This window comes from Malaya genurostris, chromosome 2 (assembly GCF_030247185.1).
Source record: "Malaya genurostris strain Urasoe2022 chromosome 2, Malgen_1.1, whole genome shotgun sequence".
Taxonomy (NCBI): Eukaryota; Metazoa; Arthropoda; class Insecta; order Diptera; family Culicidae; genus Malaya; species Malaya genurostris.
The window spans coordinates 80,682,643-80,698,245 of record NC_080571.1 but is presented as its reverse complement, the minus strand read 5'-3'; the positions used below and the strand labels follow the sequence as shown (position 1 = coordinate 80,698,245).

Below are 15,603 nucleotides of genomic sequence, written 5' to 3'. Positions count from 1 at the left end.
GGAAAAACATTTCTCGGCAATAAAAACAATAGATAAGGTTTCGCCAAACAAGTTACGCGTTGTTGTGTCCGACCTGAAGCAAGCAAACGAGATTGCTACCAGCGAGTTGTTCACGAAGGAGTACCGCGTGTACGTCCCGTCTCATGTGGTGGAGATCGACGGTGTGGTCCGTGACGAAAGTCTGACAATCGAAGATCTGATGAAGGACGGGGTAGGCCGTTTCAAAAACCCCGACCTTCAACCAGTGAAAATTTTGGAGTGCAAGCAATTGCACTCCAAATCGATAGATGGTAAATTTTACCAATCGGACTCATTTCGCGTGACTTTTGCCGGATCTGCACTTCCAAATTATTTGGTAGTGAGTGGAGTTCGTCTACCTGTTCGGCTGTATGTACCGCGGGTAATGCATTGTACAAGCTGCAAACAGCTAGGTCATACGGCAACCTATTGTTGCAACAAACTGCGATGCGGCAAATGCGGAGAGGCCCATGAGGACGATCTCTGCAGAAGAGCAGTGGAAAAGTGTTGCTACTGCGGGGAGAATCCTCATGATCTTTCGGTGTGCCCTACGTACATACAGCGTGCGGAGAAATTGAAGCGATCCGTGAAAGAACGTTCCAAACGTTCTTATGCGGAAATCTTAAAAAGAACCACTCCATCGACCCCTGAGAACCCGTTTGCAATCTTGCCAGTTGAAGAGGATACCTCTGACGACCCAGGCGAAGGACCTTCCTACACACAGGTTGAAGGAAGCAGGAAAAGACAAAATCTGGCTTCTCCCAAGCTTCCTCGTAAAGGCCTCAGACTGTCCTCTTCGTCACAAAAGAACCAAACGGAAACAAAAAGTGCTGACTCAAAACCGAAGCAAACACCTCCTGGGTTCAAAAAACTTAGGGATGATAAGGAGTACCCAGCACTTCCTGGGGCATCAAAAAACCCGAATGACCCCAAAGCACAACCAGAAAATCCAACAAACGCTGGATTATTGAAATTTTCTGATATCGTGGACTGGATATTAACAGCCTTCAATATTACTGATCCTCTGAAAAGCTTCCTAACTGCTCTACTGCCAACAGTAAGGACATTTTTAAAACAGTTGACTGAACAATGGCCCCTCCTTGCAGCGATCGTATCTTTTGATGGATAATTTACCACTGAGAATCGAAGATATGATAATTGTGCTTCAGTGGAATTGCAGAAGTATCATCCCAAAACTTGATTCTTTCAAACACTTAATACATACTCATAATTGCGATGTATTCTCCTTGAGTGAAACTTGGCTTACTTCTAACATCAACCTCGACTTCCATAATTTTAACATAATCCGCCTGGACCGAGAAGACTCTTATGGAGGGGTACTTTTAGGGATTAAAAAGTGCTATTCATTTTATCGTATTAACCTCCCCTCGACACCGGGAATTGAAGTTGTTGCTTGCCAAATTAATATTAAAGGCAAAGATCTATGTATAGCTTCTATCTACATTCCTCCCAGAGTCTCGATAGGGCATCGTCGGCTTGCAGACATCATAGAACTTCTTCCTTCACCGCGGCTGGTTTTAGGGGACTTTAACTCGCATGGTACAGGATGGGGCTGCTTATATGATGATAATCGTTCTTCGTTAATCCAAGATCTGTGTGACAACTTCAATTTGACAATTCTAAACACGGGAGAAATGACACGGAACCCTAGACCGCCAGCACAACCAAGTGCGCTGGATTTATCCCTTTGCTCGACATCGCTACAGTTAGATTGCAAGTGGAAGGTAATCTGTGATCCTCACGGTAGCGATCACTTGCCGATCATAGTTTCTATCACCAACCGTGGAAGACCATCGGAAATAATCAATGTTTCGTACGATTTCACACGAAACATTGATTGGAAACGTTACGCGAGCTCGATATCTGAGAAACTAGAAACATCACAGGAGCTTCCTCCGGAGGAAGAGTATACATTTTTGGCTGGCTTGATTCTTGACACCGCAATTCAAGCTCAGACGAAACGAGTACCTAGCGCGCAAACTAGTATGCGTTCTCCCAACCCATGGTGGGACAAAGAGTGCTCAGAGCTGAAAACGAAAAAAAACTTCAGCCTTCATCTCGTTTAGAAGGAACGGAACTCCAGATAATTATCGGAAATACGCGGCGTTAGAATTTCAAATGAAAAGTCTGATTAAAGCTAAGAAACGCGGTTACTGGCGAAGGTTTGTTGACGGATTAACGAGAGAAACAGCAATGAGCACTCTTTGGAATACGGCCCGTCGCATGCGCAATCGAAATCACGCGAACGAAAGCGAGGAATATTCTAACCGCTGGATATTTGATTTTGCTAAGAAAGTATGTCCTGATTCTGTTCCGGAACAGAAGATATCCCGCGTCGCGACATTGAATACAAACGAAACACCGTTTTCGATGGTAGAGTTCTCACTTGCGCTCTTGTCGTGTAACAATAGAGCCCCGGGGTTAGACAGAATTAAATTCAACTTGTTGAAAAATCTGCCCGACTCTGCCAAAAGGCGCTTGTTGAATTTATTCAACAAGTTCCTCGAGGGTAATATTGTCCCACACGAATGGAGAGAAGTGAGAGTTATTACTATTCAAAAACCTGGAAAACCAGCCTCCGATCACAATTCGTATCGGCCGATTGCTATGCTTTCCTGTATTCGGAAATTGTTGGAGAAAATGATTCTCTTCCGTCTAGACAATTGGGTCGAAACAAATGGATTGCTTTCAGGTACACAATTTGGGTTCCGCAGGGGCAAAGGAACGAACGATTGTCTTGCGTTGCTCTCAACAGAAATTCAAATGGCATTTGCTCGTAAAGAACAAATGGCATCAGTTTTCCTCGACATCAAGGGGGCATTCGATTCAGTTTCCATTAACGTTCTATCTGAGAAGTTGCATCAGCATGGTCTTTCACCAGTTTTGAACAACTTTTTATATAATCTATTGTCCGAGAAACACATGCATTTTGAGCATGGTGATTTGACGACAAAGCGATTCAGTTACATGGGTCTTCCTCAGGGCTCATGCTTAAGCCCCCTTTTATACAACTTTTACGTAAATAACATTGATGAATGTATCAACACATCTTGCACGCTAAGACAACTTGCCGACGACAGTGTTGTGTCTATTATAGGACCCAAAGCTGCCGATCTCCAAGGACCATTGCAAGATACCCTCGACAACTTGTCGACATGGGCTTTTCAAATGGGTATCGAGTTCTCTACGGAGAAAACTGAGCTGGTTGTATTTTCAAGGAAGCGAGAACCTGCGCAATTACAGCTTCAACTAGGGGGTGAAACCATAGCTCAGGTTTTCACATTTAAATATCTCGGGGTCTGGTTCGATTCCAAAGGTACCTGGGGATGTCACATTAGGTATTTGAAACGAAAATGCCTACAGAGAATCAATTTCCTTCGTACAATAACCGGAACTTGGTGGGGCTCTCACCCAGGAGACCTGATCAGGTTGTACAAAACGACGATATTGTCAGTAATGGAATATGGATGTTTCTGTTTCCGCTCCGCTACGAATATTCATTTCATTAAACTGGAAAGAATTCAGTATCGTTGTTTACGTATTGCCTTGGGTTGCATGCAATCAACCCATACGATGAGTCTTGAAGTGCTGGCGGGCGTCTTACCGTTGAAAAACAGGTTCTGGGATCTCTCATATCGACTGCTAATCCGATGCGACATTTTGAATCCGATGGTGATAGTAAACTTTGAAAAGCTCGTCGAGCTCAATTCACAAACCCGTTTTATGTCCTTATATTTTGACTACATGGCTCAGAATATAAATCCTTCTTCGTTTGTTCCCAATCGTGTTCATTTTGTGGATACTTCTAATTCTACTGTGTTTTTCGACACATCCATGAAAGAAGAAATTTGTGGAATCCCGGATCCTGTACGCCCTCAAGAGATCCCAAAAATTTTTAATAATAAATTTAAAGAAGTCGACTGTAATAAAATGTTTTACACTGACGGATCATATCTAGACGGGTCCACTGGCTTCGGTATATTCAATGTAAATTTCACCGCTTCCTATAAACTCAGTGATCCAGCTTCAGTTTACGTCGCAGAACTAGCTGCAATTCAGTATACCCTTGAGATCATTGACACTCTGCCCACAGATCACTACTTCATTGTATCGGACAGTCTCAGTTCCATTGAGGCTCTCCGTTCAGTGAAGCCTGGAAAGCACTCACCGTATTTCCTGGGGAAAATACGGGAACAATTGAGTGCTTTATCTGCAAAATCATACCAGATTACCTTGGTTTGGGTCCCCTCACATTGTTCCATACGGGGCAATGAGAGGGCGGACTCGTTAGCCAAGGTGGGCGCACTAGAAGGTGATATCTATGAAAGACCAATCTGCTTCAATGAATTTTTCAGTTGCTGTCGTCAGAAAACTCTAGCTAGCTGGCAGAATACATGGAATAGTGGAACTCTGGGACGATGGTTACACTCAATAATCCCACAGGTATCGACGAAAGCTTGGTTCCGGGGGTTAGACGTGAGCCGAGACTTTATTCGTGTAATGTCAAGGCTCATGTCTAATCATTATATGTTCAGCGCGCATCTCCGTCGTGTGGGGCTCGCTGAGAGTGGTGTCTGCGTTTGCGGTGAGGGTTATCATGACATCGAACATGTTGTTTGGACATGTGTCGAGTATTGTGATGCCAGGTCCCAACTCATAGGTTCCCTTCGGGCCCGAGGTATACCACCCTTCGTACCAGTCCGCGACGTCTTGGCAACTCGAAATCTTCCTTATATGACTCTCATCTATAACTTCTTGAAAACTATCAATGCTCAAATTTAGTGCTCTCCCTATCTCTTTCTCGTCTACAGCTCTACCGCACTCTTCTTTACGTTGCTGGAAGTATGGCCTGTGTAAACGATGCTTCGGAGCATGCACCTGCCTTGAACTGACTGAGTTGCTGGAAGCTACCCAAAAACGTCACATCAACGTCAGAACACACCAACGAAGCATCCCAATCCAGAATAATCTCTTCATTGCTACAAGCTGAAAAACATGAAGATTCATCGAACGCAAAATGTGTCTAAAAGATGTATGCCACAAACCAATGATGTATTCAAATTTCAATTCAATACTGTGTAGGTCCCACCCTCCCTATGTCCCCTTACTAACTGGGGAGTATGCCGCCCCGTAATACGGCATCCCTTTCTCTCTCCCTAACAACAAGACAATCGGCCATGTTAAGCTAAAGCAAATGAGCCTAATAAAAATTTTATTTGGAAAAAAAAAAAAAAGAAGCAGTAAAAATGCTAAACTTTTCTAGCGTAAATGGTAATTATCTATTCTATGCAACTGATGCCCAATATAATTGCAAGTATTCTCGTAATATCGGCATTGCTCTGAAATAAATACAGCATGGAGTGGTCGATGGCAAACGCTATCCTGGAATTGTCAACTCAATATTCTGGTATTGTAAGGAAATCCAGAAAAATATTGTATATTACATTTTTATCGATTATACCGTCTAATTTAGCCAGGGACAGGGAAATTTTAATAAGCAAGCGATCGTTCAAATTCACATTTTCAAAACTGTTAAACAACACTTCTGTTATTCTCACGTGTGAAATCTGCATAAAATTTATTGGATGTATATGCTTTAGTTGTATTCATATTGATCAATAAATACATTCGTGGTATTAACATGAATGTTATTTGCCTTGGGCATAATTTTTATTCGGGACACATGTTTTCAAATCGAGCTCGTGTGATTTTTCAAATGAATATTATGGGATCTCTTTTTTCAGTGTACATTCTCGCTGATTAACTGGATCAGGTGCAGTGGGTGCAAGTGAAATGGGCACAATCGGTCCTAACCCATACACAAACATGTGCTGCTATGATTAGGAGAGTTTCCCGGCAGCCGGTGGGTGTGGATTTGCAACAATTCGCAAACAAAACACAGCTGATTACTCATTATCGTGGTAGGAGCTGAACTTCGCGGATTAGAGTGAAATTAAAATGATTAAGCGTCCGTCAAAAAACGACAGTGAGAATGACATCCTGCAGATGCAGCAAGATTTCTTCGCCGAAACGAATCGGGATACCAGCTTTCAACCAGCTGCCAAAGTTGTTCGTGTTGAGCGTGAAAATGATGCCGATTCCAATGGAAAAGGTATTAAAGAATGTTTTGGTTTCTGTCTACATGTTCAATGCCACGTTTTTTTTTATAAACTTTCATAGATCAACGCCAGTCGGAGTTTGCTCGTCGACGCAATCTTAAAAGAGCTCAACAAACTGAACCAGTTCGAAAGGAGTTGGTTCCGGAAAATACGATCATCGGGGAGATTGTTGAAAAACATCCATCCGTGGTAATGGAGCCGCCTGAAGAAGAAGAAGCTAATGTATCGAAACAGGCTTTTCCTAAGCCAATACCTTTACAAGGCCTTCTGAAAGAGCGGACTGGAAAGAAGAGTTTGTTCGCTCAAATGTTTAACATGAAAAACGATCAAGTTGAAAATAGAAAAGAAGTTCGGTTTGGGTTGGGTACTGAAAGTGACGATACGGTGGATGTCGATGCACAGCAGATTCATGAGGAGAATTTACAAAAGTTGAATCAGATGAGTGAGGATGAAATCCTGAAAGAGAAGCAATATCTCATGAACACAATGGATCCTAAACTGCTGGAATTTTTAAAATCCAGAAACAAAAACAATGCTCCTAATCCAAAGCCTCAAACAGCTCCAGCTGAAAAAATTGAGGAAAAATCGGTGGAGACTACTGATCTTGATGTGCTGAAGCTTGAAGGCTCGGATCAATGGATAAATTTTGACATTTTAGAACCGGAAAAACTGGAGTGGACTAAGAATATACAGAAAAGTTTGAATGATTTGAAACCGGGAGAATCGTTTGAGGCAAGATTTGACTGGAAGGGAACACTCCAGCCGTACACCGTCAAAGAACAAGATGCCAAAACGGACGATCGTGAGCTTTACCTTCACGGAGAGGATGCTGATCGGCCGGGTTATACTTTGCAAGAGCTGTTCCGTTTGGCCAGAGCCAACGTTTTACAGCAAAGAATCTCAGCACTCAATGCAATCGCTGGAATATTGAATATTTACAATCAAGGCTTTTATGACGGTGTGCTGGAGCTTCCTATTTCGAAAATATTTTTCTTTTTAAGATTTGCTTTGGATGAAAATACGCCGGCTGTAGTGGAAGCTGCTTCCCGAGCATTGGCATCATTATTTTACAACGACACGGATGAAACATTGCTGGATACTATCTATGATACGAAACTAGGTATCTATCAACCGGAAATGGGATTGAATGTAACGCACAGTCGTTCGGAGAAAGAAGAAGAACGTCAGAAAAATCTCGAGAGTGGATTCAATTCTTTGAGTCTAAAGTCCGGAAATCCACGAAGTAAAAGCAAACACCAAAAGGTTAAGTTTGAAGCTCACCTGGATGACGATCCGGACGATCTGGCTAACCGAGAAACGATGAACGATTTTCATCTGGCCGAAACGGATCTACTGGAGTGTTTACTGCGCACCAACATTCTGGAACGTATTCGGTATATTTTGTTCTCGATGCGTCCGGAGGGAACCACCGCCATTAGTTGCACTAAGCTGCTGATTCGGCTGGCCAGAACCAACGGTACGATTGCGGTAAAAATTGCTACCAACGAGCAGTTAATGGAAGGATTGATCAAGCAATATCTCGGTTCGATTGAGGCCCAGGGAAAACACGTGCCGCATCATTTAGTAATAAAGCTGTTGCGGGTTTTATGTTCCCATGGGAATGATTTTTACCAACAGTTTCTCAATCGGTTTCACGTGGTCAGTTTGTTGAAGCGGTACGTTTTTACCAGAAGTGACATAAATGTAAGTTGAATTATGAAATCGGCGAGGGATGTTGTTTGATAATGATTGGATTGTTTTTTTTTTTTTGTAGATTCAATTGATTCTTGTTCAAATAGAAACATTTCGTTTCATGCGTTTGCAGCTGAAGTGTAACCGGGATGATCAACTGTATCGGTGAGTGTTATTTTAAATTCAACATTAATGGTAAGTCATAATCGAAACATGGAAAAACAACAGTTACTCTCTGATTTGTCAAATAACTCAGGCTTGAACCAATAGAAAAAAGGCGAGTGGGTAATGTCAGCGACCTAATTGTGTTGATTGATTGTGTGAATTTAGCCACACGCCAGCTACCGACAACTAAAACTTCAACACACAACCTGTTTTAGTCCATCTAGTGGTGCGATGATGCATTTCGCATGTTACTCATACCATCATAAATATTACTGTGCAAGATTGTTCAGACGTGAACTAGCATAATCTATACTTCGAAACATCCGGAATTCCGTATGGAACCGTAAGACTTTCCGTTTGAACCTAGGTTTGTGAAAATCGGTTTAGTCATCTTGGAGAAAAGTAAATGAGATCTTCTTTGTATTTTGCAACAATTATGGAGAACAAATTAAAACAGTTTGGAGCCTATTGATTTTCCCCACTTTTGCATCATTGCAAAAGTATCACAGTTGCAAGTATCGTACGAGTGCGCATTTTCGTGATATTTTGACTCCGGTTTTCTTTGGCCCAGTCCGGTAACTTAACCTCCGTTTCAATCGGCGCGTTCCGGTACCCAACCTTCATTGTTTAACCAGGCCAGAAGAGGAAAATGACACTCCTCGCACTGCCGCTGTTTCAGTAAAACTTCCGGAATTTCGGAAGACGGATCCAAAAATATGGTTCGCAAAAGCGGAAGCGCAGTTTGTTTTGGGCAATGTCACGAAGGATGAAACTAAATTTTATCACATCATCGCAAAAGTGGACCATTCGGTAATCTGTCATATCGACGAGTTGGTTGCAAATCTACCACTACAGGAGCAGTACAGCCATCAGGCTTGTCGCACGGTTTGCTCTCTCTCTCTCTCTCTCTCTCTCTCTCTCTCTCTCTCTCTCTCTCTCTCTCTCTCTCTCTCTCTCTCTCTCTCTCTCTCTCCACAAGCCCGTTTTGAACGGTGATGGCCGATAAAATGATCGAAACTCCGCAAACAGCTGCCGTATCTATTAAATCCGAGGCAAATGAAGAAGTGCAAAAAAGGCGGGTGGGTAATGTCAGAGACATAACTGGATGTCGTGAAAACGAAAACAACTGACATGTTTCTTAACACTTCCGAATATCAATTAGTTGATCAATTGTATGAAATTGTATGTAGAATTTGAAACGATGCACCTAAACTAAAGTACAGATTAGTTACATTTAACATTCTGAAACACAAATATTATAAAATTACCAGTATAGGGTAACAGAGGTATTTTGGCCCACTTTAGGATTGATTTTATTTTGGCCCACTTTATAAAAATATCCACCAAATATTGCAATATCTTTAAAAACCCCTTTCACAATAGGTAATTTAATGTGATTAGCTTCAAATTGATGCAAAATGAGTTACTTAACATCGATAAAATCCGATGAAATCGATAAAGTTTGTTAGGTGGGCCAAAATATATGAAGTGGCCAAAATACCTCTGTTACCCTAGTTCTTTATAATAAAATAATGGTGGCTTTGAAAAAAACCTTTTATGAAAGAGTTTGTGATGGAGAGTGATGAGTTGAATTCGAATTCCGATGGATGCCGCTGACTTCCGTCATCTAATTACAGGCTGAACTGTTGGTGTAGGTGTAGCGTTTACTACCGATTATAATCTTCCAATAAAGAAAACATTAATTCGCTGGGTTGATCAATGATACAATAGGCCTAATTCATTGAACGAAACTATCAATACGCTATAGGGATTCGTTTCTAGCATTCAGGAGGGTCAAATTGCGTAATTCTCTACGACATTAAACTCTGGAACATTTTTCGCAAAAACAAAGAAGGCTTCACTTGATCTCGATTACTGTGAATTTCACACAGCGAAAAGTGCACAAATCTAACCAAGCAGTTCTAGATTTTCACTAAACTGAAGATATTTACCTTTGATTTGCGAACAACAAATCCTAATAGTTCTTTAGAAAACTTTTGAGCCATTAGAACGGCTGATTTTGTGTAATGCTCTGCACCGTTGTTTTTCATCAATGCTAATGACTGGCAGCTGTGACGTAATCGCTCTTGTCGGAAGCGAAACTAACAAACGACACAAAATACATCTGCTCGCAGTGGGGATAGAATCCAAACTGATTCAATTTTGGTTAGGAGCTATCTTTTTACGTGATTTCATTTGTAGCTTTTTCACTAATGGGCGGTCCTAACGGCTATAAAAATAGCCGCATACAGAATTTTAATGTCGATTATTTCATTTCGAATTTGCATAATTTATTGAAAGAAACTATCAAACTGCACAGATCACTGAGCTATGAGCTTTAAAAATACGAGCAAGGCAAACGCGCCTTATGGATTATCCCCTTTGATACTCGTTTATACCAAACATTTCAGAAAAGTTCAATTTTGAATTATTTGAGATTATGTCACACAACTGATAATTTTATCATAAAATTGTGATCATATTTCCGATGGCGTGTAGCAAAAATTATGTTGATTCGTTAGATACAACAAGAGATATTCACGATCAAAAACTTATCACTCTCTCAGAGGGTAAATTTTGAAAAGGCACCCCATAGTAAAATAAGTCGTATTCACGACAAAATAAAGGAATAACTGGAGGTACTCAGCACGGAATTCTGTCGATTCAAGCCTGGCCCGACTCAGGGTATCGATCGTCGTCACGCTCCAGAGGCGATTTGGATGTATGCTGGTACCATCGGAAGTACGGAAAACATGCAGAACGATGCAAGCAGCCGTGCAATTATAGCCAATAAAAAAAACTAAGTGCTAACCCACCTGAGTCGGCCGAGGTGGGCACCGTTTTTTCAAGCCAACGACTGAAATTGTATGATAGGACGCCAATTCCATTTTTACTACACACAGCTAATGGGTCGGAAATCAAAACATATTCGACCAAGCTCATTACTATGGATCTTGGACTAAGAAGCCGTTTCACATGGAATTTTTTAGTATCGGATGTTAGCCATGCAAAAATCGGAGCCGACTTCTTAGCTCACTTTGCTCTACTCATTGACATAAAAAATCGAAACCTCATCGATCCCAAGACGAACATGCGATCTAGCGGAGAATTAACGAAAGCTGATGTTCACACCATCATCACCTTTAATTGGAATCACCCATTCCACGAGCTCTTGAAACAGTATCAAGAAATTATACTTCCAGCCACTTTGCTAGCAAAAACAGAACATGGCGTCACACACCACATCGTGACAAAAGGACGGACAGTTTAGGTTTGTCGGCGATTACCGCAGTTTGAACGAATCAACAGTTCCTGATCGCTACCCCGTACCGTATGTACACGACATTCTTAATTCTCTATAAGGCAGAAACATTTTGACCACTCTGGATCTAGAACGAGCATACCATCAGATTCCCGTGGAGGAAGCAGATATTGCTAAGACGGCGGTGATAACCCCTTTCGGCCTCTTCGAATTCACTTGGATGGAGTTTGGTCTGTGCAACGCCAGTCAGACATTTCAACGCTTCACGAATAAGATACTGGGGGGCCTAGCCTTTGTAGTCTCGTTCATCGATGACATCTGTATCGCGTCAACAACCGTAGAGGAGCACAAAGAACATGTGCAAATGGTCTTCGAACGACTGAAAGAAAACGGTCTAGTCATAAATGTCGTAAAGAGTAAATTTGCACAACCTGAAGTAGAATTCCTCGGCTACGTGGTGAACTAAGAGGGTGTCAAACTCAGTGATGTCCGAGCTCAGCACACGAGCTGCTCTATACCTGCAGTGTGTGCCTATTAAGCTCGTGCGCTGTGCTTTTCAAACCAGACTCATGAGCGTGTGCTATTTGTGTAGTCCACCTACTGACAAGAGACAATAGAATAGCGGACACTGTGTGCTTAAAAATTATATTATATTATTAAATAAAGAAAAAAACCGGCACTCAAGTCAGCACATGAGCTAGCACGTGAGCTCATGAGCCAGCATCGCGAGCTGGTTCTTCGAAGCATACGACTTCCGATATAATAGCAACATAGCACACGAGCGTGTGCTTCACACTTCGTATGCGTGTTTTTGAAAAGGTACAGCACACGGACTGTGTGAGAGCTGGTTCATCACTGGTCAAACCACTACCGTCCAAAGTTCAAGCAATCAGCGAATATGCCAGACCATCTACAGTTCGCAGATTCCTAGCGTTGGTGAATGTGTACAAGATTTATCCCCAGAGCGGTAGACATGCAGCTCGAACTACGAAAACTGAATGTACTGTGGAATGATTTTGCGTTAGCGGCATTTGATCATCGTATGCACCCACTTGCGGGAACAACACTCCTGCATTACCCAGATTCAAAGAAAGAACTGATGATCGACGCATCGAATACGGCTGCCGGAACCGTACTGCAGCAGCTATCTGGATCATCGTGGCAACCACTTGGTTTTCATTCCGAAACATTTTCGACGTCACAGAGGAATTACTCTACTTTCGGGCGCAAGCAAACAGCTATGAAGATATCTGTCAAATATTTTCGGTATTTCTTGGAAGGTCGTAAATTTGTTATCTTCATCGACCACAAGCCCCTCACATACGTCATGACGACGAACTCGTCCTGTAGACTCCCTCACGAAGAGCGATATTTTAAATACATCTCATTGTTCACTACCGACATTCGACACATAAATGGAAACGAAAACATCGTGGCTGATGCACTGTCCCGCGTGGAAGCATTATCCGGCATCGATCTCTCTGCGCTCGCAGAAGACCAGGAAAGCGACAAGCAATTGAAAGTGCTGTTAAAGTCATCAACACTGAAGATTGAGCTTATTCGAATCCCCAGTGTTTCTCACCCTGTATACTGTGATGTATCCGTGAAAAATCGTATTCGCCCCATCGTTCCAGAAAAGCATCGTACTAGCATAATGCAACACTCTCATGGTTTGGCCCATCCCGGTACACAGGCAACGCGGATATGTGACAGATTTGTCTAGGCATCCATAAATCGAGACATCAATAGATTCGCCCAAACCTGTGTTAACACTATTTCGGCTTTAGGAACATTCGACCCTCTTAAATCCCGATTTCAACACATACACATCGATCTGGTTGGCCCGCTACCGCCATCTAAGAGAAACGTCTATGTGCTGACCATGATAGATCGCTTCACGCTTTGGCCAGAAGCAGTTCCATTACCTGATATGAAGGTGCTGTCATATACTGTTGCCAAGGCATTGATTTCCTGGTGGGTATCGCGATTCGGTTCGCCTGAAACAGCAACATCGGACCAGGGATGTCAGTTCGAGTCCGACTTGTTCCGTGAGCTTCTTTACATCCTTGGGTCACATCACATTCACACAACGGCGTACCATCCTCAAGCAAATGGAATAGTGGAACGTTTCCACCGAACCTTAAAGGCGGCGTTGATGTGCCGGAAAGGAATCCAATGGAGCGAACAGCTTCCGGTGGTACTTTTGGGACTGATAAGTGCGTATCGCGAGGATTTGAAGTGTTCTACTGCCGAACTACTTTACGGACAACCACTACGCTTGCCAGGAGAGTTTTTCGATCCTCCATCTTCAAGCATCGATCGCACGGCCTTTGCACAGCAGCTTCATCAATACTTCTCAGGTATGCGGGCACCAAAAACGAATCACCATTTAAAGCCTTCAGTATTTAGACACAGGGCGCTCAACTTTTGCATCCACGTATTCATCCGTGTTGATTTGGTCCGCAGTTCCCTACAACAGCCATACGAGGGACCTTATCAAGTGACAAGCCGTAACAACAAACATCTCGAAGTTATCATCTCTGGAAAAAAGTAGATTATTTAAATAGACAGAGTTAAACCAGCGTTTTTGTGTGAGCAGGATATAGAGCATCCATTAGAGGACACTCGTACAGTCGTTACCCAATCCGGACACCGTGTCCGATTTCTGTTGGGGAGCCTATGGGGTATAGTTTATGATCATCCCTATCCTACGCTCTTCCAGTTGCGCACCTACAGAGAGAATTGAGAGTCTATCGGAGACAGTTACACAATCACTCACAGAGAGAACAACACACAGCAGTCTTATGCAACTTTTATTTCAGAAATTTTGACTACTATTGCCGATATCGGAATAGCACAGTAAATGAATAAGGCCTTAAACTAACAAGGCCTACATTTAGAACAGTTTCACAGAGTTTTCACGTAGTTTACAGCGTTACCTCAAATGAAATTTGAAATCTATATGACAATCTGTTCTCCGAACTACGGTTCTAAAGTCACTTTTTGGAGTAATTGCATAACCTTTCTATATGATAAAGGAAAATAGATTTTTATTCTTTAAAAAACAGTTTTGGGAGGCAAAATTTGGATGAATTTTTTGGGGCTAGTGTTCCTTCAGATTGGACCGCGAAGATGTGGTTTCGATTTCTCAGATAAAAAAGTTATCCTCCTGCTGTGTGCCGCACATGCATACTCTGGACTGAAAAGTCAAACGCGAGCACATTTCGGAAGCAGTTTCGGTTATGGTGATTAAATTCGAGTGAACTTTTGGTATACGTCATGTCACAGAACAGAAAGATTACCCGACAATGGACAGATGTCGGCACGAGTGCTCCGAAGCAGTCTAGAGAGGCTGAATGGGGAGTTCTTTGGGAATGTCATGGTATAATTTTCGTGGACTACCTCGAAAAAAGAAAAACACTATCGACAGTGAGTATAAGTGTGCATTGTCGGGGCGATTGAAAACCGAAAAAAATCGTGTTTTTGAGACACAATGCGCCTGTGCATAAAAGAGGGCCTGGGGTCCACTAGGAGATTGTCGTAAAAGGCGTCAATTGCAGGAGTTTCTTTTTCCTTCCAGTTATCAGATATTTCAAGTTTAAAAGAAGAAAAGTTTTATTTGGAATGTTTTCTTCTTCCATGTTAATGATTGTCTTTCAGGATTATAAATTGAATGATAAAATTCAACTATTGCGCAAATCCGTTGATATTACAAAGATAATAACAGAGATAACATATATCAGTATATTGAATACATAGTAAAAAATACTTGATCCTAATATTTCAAACAATAAATTAATATTTTTCTCGGTAGCCGGCTGCCCAGATCAACCAATATAACCAAATAATAATTATAATAAATAATTAAAATAATAAAGCGGAAATAATACAGAATCAAGACGCTCGTGAAATCTGTTGACCTGTTGATTTAAAATGATTTTATAACAACTGTTTAGAATACGTCAATGCAATGAATCAACTATTTTGTCTATATCCTTTTCACTCGTTTATGTTGTATCACGTAATTTCATTTATGCAAAATAGGGAAGTTTTTATTCTTTACGCGATAGTATTGAAAATTTTTCTCCAGTTTCCTCGAATAAGAGCTGTGAATCAAGACTTCCCGGGACTTTAATATAGGAAATTGTTGAAACGTTAACTCGGGAAATCAGTGAGTTTAGTGGTGCATCCGAGTCCGAGCATCTTGAAACCGGAACATACTGAGTCGCGCGTGAATAATACCAATACTGAAACTTTTACTAACAAATATCCTTCTCCCGTGACACTTGTGGAGTGCGCAGTAGTATATACGGCCTCTAGTAACAA

The 15,603-nt window shown here is 41.8% G+C and overlaps 1 protein-coding gene across 1 annotated transcript in view; it reads left to right on the top strand.

Moving 5' to 3' along the window:
• Positions 1–5,923: 5,923 nt before the first annotated feature.
• LOC131428127 (RNA polymerase II-associated protein 1) overlaps positions 5,924–15,603 on the top strand; it is a 58,583-nt gene continuing 48,903 nt past the window's right edge. The window contains exons 1-3 of the mRNA XM_058591810.1: positions 5,924–6,151; positions 6,220–7,862; positions 7,933–8,015. Of these exons, the coding sequence (XP_058447793.1) occupies positions 5,998–6,151; positions 6,220–7,862; positions 7,933–8,015 (1,880 nt within the window). The 5' untranslated portion in view covers positions 5,924–5,997. The remainder of the gene's footprint in view (positions 6,152–6,219; positions 7,863–7,932; positions 8,016–15,603) is intronic.